The following is a 13,528-nucleotide window of genomic DNA, read 5'->3' as shown; positions in this document are numbered from 1 at the left end:
GAACGAACGCTTGTCTTAGCTAGTTGTTTCATTCGCAGGCTCTGGGAGAGACTCACCCGGGCCGCTGCCCATTCAATCAGGGGATAGGGCGCCAGGCCAAACAGTGGCTCCCCGTATATCGCACTTTTCAGGCTGGCAGTTGCGAGCAGCCAGACACTTGACGGAGTGCTGCCTGTTTTTTATTCGCGGGTTCGTCCCGTTGTAAGCGACATTCCTGCTAGGAATATGTAGAGCAGAGGATGCTCAAGGCGAAAGGGGACTAATAGCCGGTCAGACCCAGCGGCTCAGTCGACAAGAAACAACCCGGTGACGCGCCAGCAGGTGCGGCGTGCGAGTTCGCCTAACTTTCATCGTGTCCCTTCACCGAACTAGCTGAACATCTCGCCCGAACCCGTCGTAGCACGCGGTACGGCTCCGCCGCCACCAATCACCCTTCTTCGTTTTACGTGGGATTTATTAGCAGTTGCTCGGAGTCGCTCGTGCTGTAGAAAACCACTCAGTATCGACCGGTGGGGAGGCGACCACCGCGATACGGAGGGACCGCTACCGGTTGTGGACATTTTTGTGCTTATCCGCCAAATACTTCGAACAAAGTAATACAAGAGTGTTTCTTATGTGAGGGTATAACGAGATAGAGGAGGCTTGGAGGCTTCAGTTGTGCGTAGGGTCGCAGGTTTCGGCAAACCGGTGGCATGCGGAATGGACGCACTACTGAACAGCATTTAACACAACCGCCGACAACTGTCGAAAAGACCTCTCTGCTTTCATGCGTCTTTTACATGAAAAGAGTATATGTGTATTGGCTGTGCCTGAGCACCCATTCGGCAGTCGTCTCTTGCGACATCCCACGAGAGCTAGCGATACCAACGCTCTCATACGACGGTGCCAAGCAAAACGGTATTTTTGAGCACGCAACAAAGTACAACAAAAACAGTTGAAGCAGTCTATGTCTTTACTCTGCAGTGGTGCCATTCTCGTGTTTAAGTGTTAACCTGTCAAGCAGTCGTTTTACTTGCTTGGTGTCCGCGCATCCTTACAAGCCCTCCACCAAATGCACGCATTCATCTCGCCTTGCTCATCCACACAAGAGGAATACCGCTGCCAACATTACCTTGTGACAGTGGGGTTCTGGAGACCGGGAAACATGAGGTCGTATCCTTCCGCAATGGTTAGCCAGGCGATTGTCTCTTCAGCGGGACCGCATGCGTAGCCTTGCAGGCGCATGCACACCCTCTGTGGACACTCGAAACTCCTCTGTCTCCTCGTGTTTGCTCTGAATGTATAGACCAAAGAAGAGCGCATGGTCGAATAGATTTCCGGAATTTCATGCGTCGTCTTCGCTCTCCGTTTCCTCTCAGTAGGTCCTCTTCGTTTCAGTGTCTCAAACCTCCGTCTGCATGACAGAGTCGAAGCTAGCCGGTCTATTCATGACTTGTGTGGAGAAAAGAAACGGCTTCCCGTGCTACCAGACAAAACCTCGGAAGGACAGGCTTCACATCAGCCTACTCTCCTGAAGGCCAACAGTCTGCCCTTTCCTCCGCAGCACGGTCGTTCACACCCGCCTTAGATTCAGTTGCGAAAAAAACCCGAATACGTCACGCGCTTTCCAAACTCCAAGTGACGATCTTTCTGCGGTTCCTCGTTGAATGGTTGATATCCGTGCTTTCTCAGCCTGCGAGCGGACCACATCGGCACTCACGCCTGCGGAGGGGCGTCGGCGGTGTGCGGAAAAGAGCCGACGCCGCACGAACTTACTCGCTAGTCCGTCGCCGCCGGTTCCTGGCATGCTACGATGTTTCTGGTCTTTTCCTCGCACTGAGGCGGCGTCGCCCCGGGCACATGGAGGTCGACTCGGTAGCGGCACACCGGCTGGGGTAAATGGGGTGGCAGACAGAAGGCAACTTCCTCAGTTTCTCAGTCAAGGCAAAGAGAAGGGCGGCCGCACACACCATGCATCGGGCAGCCCGACAAAGCGGAGAGGCTGTGTTGCTAGACCTCAACTCAGCCGCATTCACAGCTCGCTTCCTCGCCATAGGTGCATGCGTCCTGAAGCTGGAGGGCCCTACCAGCCATGGACAGGCGCTCAGCCAGAAGGCGTTCGCCACAAGCGCGTTTACCCGCCACGTGGGAGGAAGCACGCCCGGCCGCCGCCAGCGATCAAGGCGGCTAGGGCTTCCACGTCAGCTCTGGACCGCAGCCCCTGGTGGCTCCAGACTCCTCTGTGGGACCGGCGCCGCCTCCAGGCTCTCTGTGTCGAGCCCCTCCAGCCGCTCGCTCGCTGCCGGCTTCCGCCGAGCCGCTCTTCGCATGCGACTCGCCGGCAAGAAGAGTGACGAAGGAGTCGTTCAGCCGCCCCTAGCGGCACGCGCCCACACAGGGAGCGGCGCAGAGATGCATGAAACGGAGGGACAGCGCCGCGAAAGAGATACCAGCTCCCCGGAGGCCCAAACCGATGAGCGCCGAGCCGCAGAGACGGCAGTTCTGGGTACGCGCATTCTGGGGCTGGTCGAATTCTTTGGCGTCGTGAGCGACGACGATTTCTGCGGTTCAGGTGGCTTTAGGTCTTCTCGTGAGACGCCGTTCGTTCTTGAACACCGCGGCTTCCCCTTTCGGCTCTCCTGTTGTCGTTTTCAGTCCGGCATACGCTGCAGTTCTTCCTCCTTGTTCCTCTTCCTCGCGTCCTGCTGCAGTCGAACGCAGGCCTCCTTCCTCCTTCCCGCTGCATTTCTGAGTCTTACTGGTCTCTCTGGGCTGCGGCTGTGCTCCTTTGGGTTCGTCTGTGTTGGGCGTCACGCGACCATCCATCGCCCCTCTTTTCTGCGGCGTGCCTCTGCGTCTGCGCCTGTCTGTCGCTCTCGTCGCTCAGCCCGTCGTCCTCGATTGCCCGACTCTTTGTCAGGTCTCTTCGCAAAGTGCCCACCCGGCAGCCAGGCGCGAACGCGGCTGCCGGCATCCCGCTTCCGCGCTGTCGCAGGACGCTTCCGCGCTGTCGCAGGACGCTTCCGCGCTGGCGCAGGACGCTTGGCGCCCTTCGCGGGTCGTCAGTCCGACGTGTGTGTGAGGTCGAAATACTTCAGGGCGCGCGAAGTCCGTTTGTCGCTTCTCTGGCTTTCGTTCGTTCTCAGAAGAGCTCGCGAGTACGCGTCGTCTGAGTTTCAAGCGGGTGGAGGAGGCACAGAGCGGCCTGCGCGCCGGCGCGTTCGCGCTGCGCCACATCGTGGGCTCTTGGCCTGCCCTGGCGCAGCTGCTGCACACGAAGGAGCTTTTCGTCGTCCCTCGCGACACGTACGCAATCAGCACGCAGCGGGCAGAGGCCAGTACAGCTCGCCGTTCGCTGCGAAACAACAGCGGAGCCTCTCTGTGAAGGAAGGCGCAACGTGACACGCTCTGCTGAGGGTGCGTTCGTCGGCCGCAGTGTCTCGTTCCAGGGGCGATCAGCGGGGCGAGGCAAGGAGTCCCGGGTGTTCAGGCAGGCAAAGCGCAGACGGATCTTGCGGAAAGACTCAGCCACACATATAGATATAAGTGACTGACCATATATATATCTATATATGACTCAGCCGGCCATATAGATATACGTGACTTGCTCAGGAAGGCGCCGATTCGCTATTCGCCTTTCATCGCGTGTTTGTCTCTCTTCTGCACATCGTGCAGGAGCTTCGCGCACCACGTGAAACTCATACAGAGCCAGGTCAGCCAACAAAGAAGGCGGTAGCTGCCTTTTGTGAGGCGTCCTCTTGAGAACGGTGCCCACGCGACAGCGTACAGCGGACGTCGGCTTGGGCACGTGGGCGTCTTTGCAGGCCCAGAGCGTGGAAGCCTCTCGAACTGAAGGCTGAACGACACGCTGCTTGCGAATGCCCGACCGCACGCGGGTCGACGTGGCGCTTGCATCTGAAAATTTAGGTGCTGCCGCGTCACTGCGTGTCCATGGCGATTCATGCAGGAGGGCAGCGGCGCTAGGCAGCGGCGTGTGTCGCCGCAGGTCGCCTCTTGATGCGTCTGGCCGCAGACCGGGCGACCTCTGCGTGGCTGGGCGGCCTTTTCTGGAATCTCCGCCGCTGCCGGCGTGCTTATGCGTGCGCACTTGGTTTGAACGGCTGTGTGCGTTTTGCAGAGAGAGCGACGAGACGGATGCAAAGACGTTCTCCTCCGTGCGGGAGATCTCGTTTACTTCCCACGCGGCGCAGATATTCTGCACCACACGAAAGAAATCGCCCGACCTGCTGCTGGTCTCGACCTCAAAGCGAGGTGCGTGGAGCATTGCATGCGTGTGTCCGCGCGAAATCAGAGACACATTTATTCGGATGTTTTTGTATGGGGCTGCGCGTGGGGATCACTCAGGATGGTGACCTCTGACGCTGAGTTCGCCTTCGCGCGCGTATGTATGCGGCCATCCATTCGTTCGCTCACTCGCGGCTAAATATATATATATATATATATATATATATATATATATATATATATATATATATATATATATATATATACACCTAGGACATTTGGCATGCATCTTGCAGGACCGTTCTATTTTTGCGCGGCTTAGATTGATGTGCAGAGCGTTGGCGGTGCCTGTCTGGCGCCGCCGGCTCCCCCAAGTGGTAGCACGTGGCCTGTGCGTTATAACAAGATGTATTTGAAAACCTCGGACTGTACGTTCATGCGTGGACTTGGGGACAAGGAAGCAGAAGATGCAGTTTTCCGCAGCGACAGCCGAATTTTGTCAGGCGCGGAGACGTACGACCAGTCTGTCGCGACGAGGTGAGGCGTGGTCTCTCCTACACGTTTACTCCGATTCAGGCTTTTGTTCAAAGACACCGATTTCCTGGCGATAGACAAGCCCTTCGGCCTCGCCACGAGACAGTCCCGCCCGCGCAGCTCGGGCCGCGGTCAACAGAAGGTACGCGCTGAGGAAGCGGCTTCAGGGTCGATCGCGGTCTCGCGTTGCAGATGGCAGATAGGGAGAGGCGCGAGCTTCAGAAAGGGGCCGCGGGCAAACATACGGCCAAGAGTTGTGAAAGGAGAACAGTTTTCAGCGTGGCTTGTCGAGGCGACGCTCTGTCTGTGTGCCTGCTACAGGATACTGAGGGATCTTCGGTTTTCTCGCTTCTGCACCAGCTCCGGTTCTCCATGGACGAGGTAATTTGGGGGGAGTTGGAGAGAGGCGGCCGTACTCGTGGACGCCGCAAGCGGGACTGAAAGGGTCCTCTTGCACCCGCTTTTTTGCCTCTCTGCCTCAGTTGTTGTGCCGCCTAAAAGACACTGGAGCGCCGGGCTGCGGGCAGGCGTGCCTGTTGTCTTTTCACACTGTTTCTGCCCTCGGTGGCCTCTTGCGGATTCGCTTTCGTTATGGCCTCCCGTCGAGGACACAGCTCGGACCGAGGGGCGTGAGGACGGTGCGGTCTGCATGCGCCTCGTGGAACTGAACGAGCGTGCTTTTTCTCTTTGCCAGACCCCGAAACTCCTGCACAGGCTGGGCGACGAGGTCACCGGCGTGTTGCTGCTCGGGCGATCGAGGCAGACTGCTCAGCTGGCCCTGGATCGATTTCGGAGGTGAGACCCGCGAGGCCAAAGGGGATGGATGAGGGTCGCAGCTGGCGGGCGTGCATGTCCAAGTGCTTCTGAGGCTGCAGCGGCCGTCGGTGCGTAGATGCGCTGCAGGCCACGCATCTGCGCACGTCGCGTCGCCTGTTCATGGCATCTGAATCGGCTTTCATGAGCGTGTCGCCGGTGCTGATTTTCTCGCCTTTCTTTTAGCCTGTGAGGTTCACACACACGGGGTGCGGCGTCTCTCACGAGCCACTCTGGGCGATTGGTGTGCATGCGTCGTCTGGCCCAGAAAGAGACCTCATGAATGCGTACGAGGTGTCTTGGATTGCTCGTTCCGCTAGCAGGATCGCGCGATCACATTTGCACAATAATCCGTCAGTCGAGTCTGTCCACATCTTTCCAGCGGGAGTTTCGGGGTAGTCACGTTCTACGCGCTCGTCCACGGGCACCCCCCAGGCGGCCACCGCGAAGGCATCATTCGAATCCCGCTTGCAGAGAACGAGGTACCGCTGTGGGTTTTGCGCAGGCGAGCTCCGCGTTGGGTGCGCCATTGTTTGTGTGGACGGAGTGTGCGAAGCAGCGCAGGCCAGCTGCGCCTGAACCATGCCTCCTTTCGATGCTCACCTATCTCGTGAGGAGTCGTCACCCCCCGGACAGTTGTCTCGCGGGTTAGAGCGGCGCCTCTGTGGTGGCCGCATGCGGCAAGGACGTCGGAAGATCTTTTTAGCGTTTCAGGCTCTCTCAGTGTGCCGCCTGCTGAGTCAGCCCCTTCCGCTGAAGCGAAAAAGTAAACTCTACAAAATAAAGGAATCCAAAGATGCATCTGTCGCGGAGTCTGCACTCTGTTCTGCCTTGCGCAGGCGGGCCTCATGGTCCCGAAGGCCAGCCAACGCGGCGGGGCGGTCGCCGTCACGCACTGGCGGCTGCTCAAAACGACTTCGGCGCGGAGTGTGGCGGGCGAGAGGGCGGACGACGGCAGCGCGACGGGACTGGGCTTCTCGCTGCTCGAGCTCGAGATCCACCAGCAGCAGTGCCGCCACCAGGCGCGCGCGCATTGCCTATACGGTACGCGGCGGGAAGCGTGAGGGTCCCCGTCAGCCGACCTGCTGCGTAGCGCATGCACCCTCCGGATTACTCTCTGTGTGTCTTTTTGAGCGAGACAGTTCACAGCTGCGTATGAACAGCCGCTCTCCCCACCCCTGTATCTATTCGTTGCGACTACCTGTGGGGAATGCTCTGTGCGGAGAACGGTGTCGTGTCTGCCCGCCGTCGAGCTGTCTGAGAAGTGGCGGCGGCGGACGATAGTCTGCGTCGGCCTGCGGGTGTGAGCGCACCGCCGTAGACATGCCGCGTGTCCGCGCATGCAGGCGACGCGCGCGTCGTGGTGGTGCGTGGTGGCGGGGGACTTCACAGTCTTCTGTACGCCTGTCTGCGCCTCCTCAGGCCTTTCCTGCCCGATCGTGGGCGACCGCGTCTACGGGCCTCTGGCGTCGCGCTGGCGACAGCTGGCCTCGACGGGTGCGTCGTCGCTGGGGGGCGAGGGGGCGGCTCTGCTGGGGCCCAGAGCGGGCAGATGCGTGGAGAAGGCCGACTGGGCTGGCGAGGCGCGCGATTCAGACTCCGAAACGCGAGAGCGCGGCACCCAATCTGGCTCCCAGCAGGGCGGAGGCGCCAGGCGCCTGGGCGCCGCGGAGCGTGACGAGGAGAAGTTGCGGACGGCGGAAGTCCGACGGGCGCTCGGCTTGACGGCGCCTTCGATGTTGCATCTGCACTCGCGGGCAATTCGATTCAAGACTTTCGCAGGTAAGGACGCCGAGAAGGCAGGCGGCTCCAGCGGACAGAGGCGCTCAATGAGAAGGTCGTCGACCTCACTAGCTTCTTACACGTAGCTGGCAGTGCACCCTCTGGAGTCGAAATTTTGACGCACTGCTCAAGATACATTTAGCAGCTCATTCACTCGAAACCCACCCGTCCGCGGCCGCCACGTGAAACGAGAGCGCGTGCGCACGCGCGTCTAAGCGCGTCAAAGCAACCGCGCGCCAGAGTGGAATAAGTCACCGCCTTCATCCGACGGGCTGAAAACTGCTTTCGCGGAGACTTCAAGAGTTTCCTTTTTGCCCGGCGCGATATCTGCAGGCCGGCCTGTGCGGATCGAAGCTCCCTTTCCGCCGCACCTGCGGCAGGCTGCGGCGCGCCTGGGGTGGAGTTTCTTTGTCGAGCGAGCCGACGCCCACCTCGCTGCGTGGCACGTTGAAGCCGAGGAGCCCGCAGCCGAGTTCGCTGGAAAAGACGTGGGCGGCGATGCCGAGGCTGCCGAGGGGAAGGGAGCCTCTATCAGACGGCAGAGACAGTCGACAGCAGCCCAGCGGATGAGGCCCAAAGGCGCGGGCGGGGCGCGAGACCGCGAGCCGAGCGTGTGGGATATACTGGGCTCCGAGGCGGAAGGTGACGCGGACTACGAAGAAGAAGACGAGCTGTGGAACGAGGCGAGCGAGACCCCGGGGTGGCAGATGAAGGCGTATGACGACTCTTGCGGCAGTCCCGCTGGCAAGATCCACTCCGGAAGACGAGTCAGTCACGCGCTCTCGGCGACGCCGGAGAAGCACTGGATCGCGCGCTTTTTTGAGGAGAAGGCCAAGCAAAGCGAGCGGCAGATCAAGGCAGCCGCGCGACGGCCTGCCCCGCTCCCGCCAGTGATGACAAAGCTCCACCGCTGACGTGGGGAGGGTTTGTTTTTTGAGTGATTCTTCCCGGTGAATGCGTCACCGTGGGCGTTAACGCGTTTCAGACCGTCCCATGGTTTTCGCGTGCACATGCTGTTCTGTTTCGCTTGCACAAGTATGTTTGTATGCGTCGCCGTGTCTGCGTTCGTCTCCACGCTATGCGCGGCAACTCAAAATCTGTGCGAAGAGACTTATTAAGTAGAAAGGATGTCGGGCGTGACCAGGCTCCGCTGCGTCTCTCTGAATTCGCCCCGCAGCAATGGGTAATAGTGCCTGAGCACCACGAGAGATTCTTTGAAGCAACATTGAACCGCGCGGTCGGGGTTTGGCAGGTCGCCTAAACCCGCACTTGTCTCTTTACAGTGGAGCGAGGCCACTCTACGCACTTGGCTGCGAGTGCACGAGGGCGGGGTCCGGGAGTAGATGGCGGCTGCTCGCTTCCCCGGTAGCCTCTCTTACTGCGGGAAGCTGTAGTGAAGCGTTTCAGTTTAGACGCGCTATATAGAGGACGCGAAAACCAGTCTGTCTACGTGTCTACGCTGACACGCCCTCCGGCGCTGCGGCTGCCTTAGGCGCTCGTTGTCCTGCAGCCCGCTTGCGCAGGCGCTCATGCGTTCGCTGCGCGCAGTGGCGTGATGTCTACAATTTGTGTATTTTATCGCAGTTGCGCTGCCCGCTCTGTGCTGGCCGAGGCAACAGGGGTCTCTGTAGATGATCTACCGCCCGCGCTGCGCGACATCCTCCGGCGCGGGCGTTTACTGGGGGCAGACCCTGTCCCAGCAAGGCTATAGAGTGCCTCTTCCGCGGACAATGTCTCATGTCCGTGACAAACAATTGCGAGTTTTTCGAATTGATCCTGTAGAAGCTGTAGAGAGCACGTCTTCACAAGAAGGATAGCCAGACAGTAGCGGCCAACGGGCGACGTGGAAAGAAAACTGGCAAGAAATGCAAAGCGTAAACTAGCAGCGAGGCGAGGGTCCGCAGGGACGGCACGAAGTCCATACAGGTCTGAAAACGAAAACGGAAAAGGAAACGAGGTGATAAGCAGACAGCAAGAAAAGCCGAAACTAAGAAACTCTTCTGAAGGCGCCTACAGCCTGGGCTCTACTTGTAGCGCTTCTGTCGCTTGTACTGCTCCTTTATCTTCGCTAAAGAGCTCCCTGAACCAACACAGAGAAAGAGGACAGAAAACAATCTACCTGACCCGCTTCACTCTCGAAGAAACGCTCTGCAGGATGGGGCATTCCGCGACGCTGCAAAATTCAAAAATAAGGCGATCTGCCGCGGCATCGTCCCGTGGCTCGTCTGCCCGTGGAGTGTGCAGGAACGGCCGGCAAACAGGCGTGCGTCTGCTGCCCCCCCCCCCCCCCCCCCCTCGTCTCCCAGAAGAGTGGAAACAATGCCTCAAATGAGAGGCCCGAAAACGATGAGCATACCAGCGTGAATACATTCCTGTCCCCCCAGGCCTGCTCACCGTCTTCTTCGTCTCTCTCCTTCTGCTCGTCGGGGTGTTCATCTTCATCGCTGTCCGCCTCCAAGAAATGGCGCGTCAGCCCGCGCTCTGCGCCGCGCGCGGCCTCCGCCTGTCGGCGCCGCAGGCGAGCCGCCACGTCGCGCCTCTCCACAGTCTGCAGAAGAAAACGAACGAGACCAAAGCCTCATCAGTCACTTACTACAATTATTATTATTAATCGCGCGTGCGACACCTTCAACGGGACTCAACTCGCCGCGCATCTAAACACAGCTCCCCCTCCACCTTCCCGCCGCTCCCCGCGAAGGCAAAGCACGAGTACGAAACTGCGGCGAGTCGAGAGAGGCGATCTTCCTTCAAAGTCTCGAGGCTCGAAAAACCAGAGGGAAACCGTCCGCAACCTCACCTTCCGCGTGGCTTGTTCCGCGTGCTCAATCTGCTCCTGCGTGGTGAGCGCCGCCCGCCTCTTCTTTCCGTAGCGCATGTTTCTCTGCGTGAAGAACTCGCGGAAGTTCAGCAGCTCGCCAAGCCGAACTTGGAAGCGCGCGTCCGCCCTGCAGTGGTACGTCTTGACCCCGTCCGCCTGAGAACGCCGCGCGAGCACGCAACAGAAAACGACTAAGTATTTCAAATTGCGAGTTTTCATTTAAGCCTACACGCGGGCCGTACCAATAAAGCTACTAGATAGTTCGACAAACGTTATAAACGTTTTCTAAAAAACAAACTGGCCAGGGTCAAAGCGCCACCAGGGCAATTCGCATTCATCTGTCAACGCGCGGCCCGCGTGTGTGCGCATCCAAACCGAAAGACAGGTGGTCGCGGTGCAGATACATACACATATACATATATATGTATATATGTTCATATATACATATATGTAGGCTGTCTAAATTGCTTGCGCATTCGTGAGATCGCTTCTAGTTCCCCTATCCGCGAGCGGCAGAACGACGTAGTGCCGCGGCTGCCGTGCTTGGGAGGAAGAGACAGAAGCGGCATGACAGCCAGTGCGAGACTCCTCGAAGTCTGAGAGGACAGCGAGGCGCACATGGACGTACACTGGAGTTCTCGAAGAAAAACGTCGGGTCGTGTTTGACCTGAAGGCAGGAAAGAAGAGATCGGAAAGGCGGATACATGCGAGGCCGGGCCTGGCCAACCAGACACGTACAGCACTCCCCATAACAGCGTGCACCAACCTCAGCAGCTGCTGGCGTGGTATGTGATGCGGCTGCCTCGCGAACGACGCGGACTACCCAATCCCAGTAGGGGCCGAGGCACGCGAGAAGAGCTAACGAACCGCGGAAACGTGCTGACATGGAGAACGACACCGAGCCCCTGGAAGAGGCAGCACAATCGCGCCAGGGGACGTGGCGCTCAACAGGACCTTTCTGCGCTCCCTTGACCGTAACTGCCCGCGGAAACTGAGTGCAGAGCCCGCTTGTCATCCGCGGTCGCCATCTGACATCCAAAATGCTTGCGGTGCATTCTCTTGAAGTCAACGCTAGACCGGCGAAGGCGAGAGAGAGGATGCCCCGCGAATCTCCCTACCTGGACATCGAACATCTGAGAGCCCACGAAGAGCGAGTAGCTCCCGTTGTCCCACTCGACAAGTCGGCAGTTCGAGGGGAGCTCGCCTGACTCCTCTTCGCATCCCGCCGCAGTCTGAAGGCAGAGCGAAAAACAGGAAAACGCTCGCACGCGACTCAGCGCCGACAGCCCGTGTTTCCTCGCACCAAGCTCTCTTGGTGTCTGGCGCCTCATCGCTCTCCTCTGCCTGTGCGCTTGGCTCGCAGCATCGCCAGCAGCTTCGTCCTCTCCCTCCCGCTTACCGGCTCATCCTCGCCCTTCTTCGCGGGCGGCAGCCCCCACCTGAGCGGCGACAGAAGAGTCCCGCAAAAAACAGTGGCACGAGGAGATTCGAGAGACTCTGGACCGACGCGCGGTGTGTGAAGGAGTTAGCTTTCTTCGCATATCTAATATGAACACATGTAATTATATATTTGGAGGAATACCGTTTTTAATCCAAGGTGTGTCGGAGCAAGCAAAGATCGTCTCAAGCGATTTTCTGGCGGCGCACAACCGCGGATACCGAAGGCAGATAGACACTACAGAACACGCATTTCTGTGAAGGCAATAGGCAGCACGCCGGCGACGCTCTCAAGTTCTCACTCAATCGTGAATTTGTCGTCGGCGTTGATGCTGCCCAGGCGCGACGACCGGCGGGACGAGGACGGTCCCGCGCCCGAGGGCGCGCCATGCACCTTCACAGAGACGGTCGGCGGCAGGCGAAGAACGACAACCTGAAAAAGAACGCATTTGCCGCACAGAGATGCGCGGCTGTGGAGGGGACAGACGCGCGACAAAGCGATCTGACAAATCTGAGGACGCGGCAACGCAGTCAACCCGCGTGCGCGAGAGGAGTGACCTCGTTACAGGGTGCGCGAGAGAACCGGCACGAAGAAGATGCAGCCCCAGGAGCGCTCTTGGCTAAAGAGTTGCGGAAAAGCGCAAGGGGGGCGCAGCGTTTGAAGCGTGCCCCGGATGAGATCCCTCGGGTCGTTTCCACGTTACCTTGGCGTCCTTGCTGAGTGTCGGGAGGTCCTGGTACGGCATCTGGAGCTCTTGGTCTTCCTCCATCTCCTCGCGGTTCTCGCTGTCTCCGCGGTCGTCTTGCATTCTGTCCTCGTCGTCGCGCCCTCCATCAAAGTACGAATAGGCCGCGTCCTCCTCTCTGCGGGGCTGCTCGTAGCCGTCGTCGCTCCGCTCGGCCGCTCGGCAGCCTTCACCCACCTCCTCCTCCGTCTTGTGCGGCTGGCCGCGGGCCTCCGCCTCGTCGTCGTCCTTGTCGCCGAAGAGGTCATCCTCCTGCTCCCCGAATAAATCGTCGTCTGCAGCGACGTCTTCCTGCCGCCCCGCCGGGGGCGAGACCTCGCCCAAGTCGCCCTCTTCTCGCTCGCCTTCGGACTCAGAGAGTGCGCCGGCGCCTGGGTCACTCGCGTCTTGGGGTGTCTCGTGGAATCCAGCGGCGGCCGATTCCTGGGGCGCGGACTCCTCGTCTGCGGTCGCAACTGGCGAGTCGCCGCCCGCCCCTAGCATCTCTGCGGAGCTCCCCTCCTCGGTGTCCATTCCCTGCATGCTCTTCCTGAGCGTGGTTGAAAGGATTAGTCGAAAACAGCAGCGGAAAATTGCGCAGCGACTCTCGGTGGGCCCGGTGTACGTACGGGGCCTCCGTGGCTCGCGTTCGCTCACCTGTGCCTCCCGCGAAGAAAGTTCCAGTTTAGGCCACGAGTAAGAAGCTGAACCGCCCGCTGCCTCAGGTGCGTGTGTTTAGTCGTGCACCTGTAGATACAGAAGAACGATGCGAGCAGAGAGTGAAGCTCTCGACGAGTGAGTTAGACGGACCCCGAGGACAGCGCGTGCTACCGCATGCAGCTTCTAGAACCTAAGACCGGCCTGCAAAAGGCGGACCTTGGAATCAACGGGGTAAAAGAGAAGGTCTCTCTTGTTCCCATGAATAAGACACGGTGCTCTTGGGGACAAAACCCACTTGAGAGCCTAAGTTGTGAAGAGTTAAGAGACGAGGAGGATCCGGCGGCCCTGAGGGTCGCCAAAAACACGCATACGAATGGAGGTGGTAAAACAGCAGTCGAGAGGCACGTAATAGACTCTGTCAGACCGGTGGCAATCCGAGGTTTTATCTCAGAAGGACACTAACTTGTGTTGTTTCCTCTGCTCGACTCTGCGCATACTGCCTCCTTTCGCATGCACATGCAGTCTACATAGTCGC

At 59.2% G+C, this 13,528-nt stretch overlaps 2 protein-coding genes across 2 annotated transcripts; one reads left to right on the top strand and one right to left on the bottom strand.

Moving 5' to 3' along the window:
• Positions 1–1,950: 1,950 nt before the first annotated feature.
• On the top strand, positions 1,951–8,267 carry BESB_068150 (RNA pseudouridine synthase superfamily protein; the record flags this gene model as incomplete). Its single annotated transcript, XM_029365208.1, has 11 exons — positions 1,951–2,569; positions 3,126–3,285; positions 3,655–3,691; positions 4,118–4,251; positions 4,801–4,900; positions 5,080–5,139; positions 5,453–5,553; positions 5,954–6,053; positions 6,411–6,615; positions 6,994–7,353; positions 7,687–8,267. The coding sequence occupies 11 exons, from the start codon at positions 1,951–1,953 to the stop codon at positions 8,265–8,267; spliced, it is 2,457 nt and encodes an 818-aa protein (XP_029218791.1).
• Positions 8,268–9,377: 1,110 nt separating this feature from the next.
• On the bottom strand, positions 9,378–12,876 carry BESB_068140 (Paf1/RNA polymerase II complex component LEO1; the record flags this gene model as incomplete). The annotated part of the gene is made up of 8 exons (XM_029365207.1): positions 9,378–9,433; positions 9,748–9,901; positions 10,151–10,327; positions 10,800–10,838; positions 11,290–11,403; positions 11,571–11,610; positions 11,911–12,041; positions 12,313–12,876. The coding sequence occupies 8 exons, from the start codon at positions 12,874–12,876 to the stop codon at positions 9,378–9,380; spliced, it is 1,275 nt and encodes a 424-aa protein (XP_029218790.1).
• Between the last annotated feature and the right edge of the window lie 652 nt (positions 12,877–13,528).

This window comes from Besnoitia besnoiti, chromosome VI, assembly GCF_002563875.1.
Source record: "Besnoitia besnoiti strain Bb-Ger1 chromosome VI, whole genome shotgun sequence".
NCBI lineage: Eukaryota > Apicomplexa > Conoidasida > Eucoccidiorida > Sarcocystidae > Besnoitia > Besnoitia besnoiti.
The sequence above is the reverse complement of the archived record's forward strand: the minus strand, read 5'-3'. Positions and strand labels throughout refer to the sequence as shown.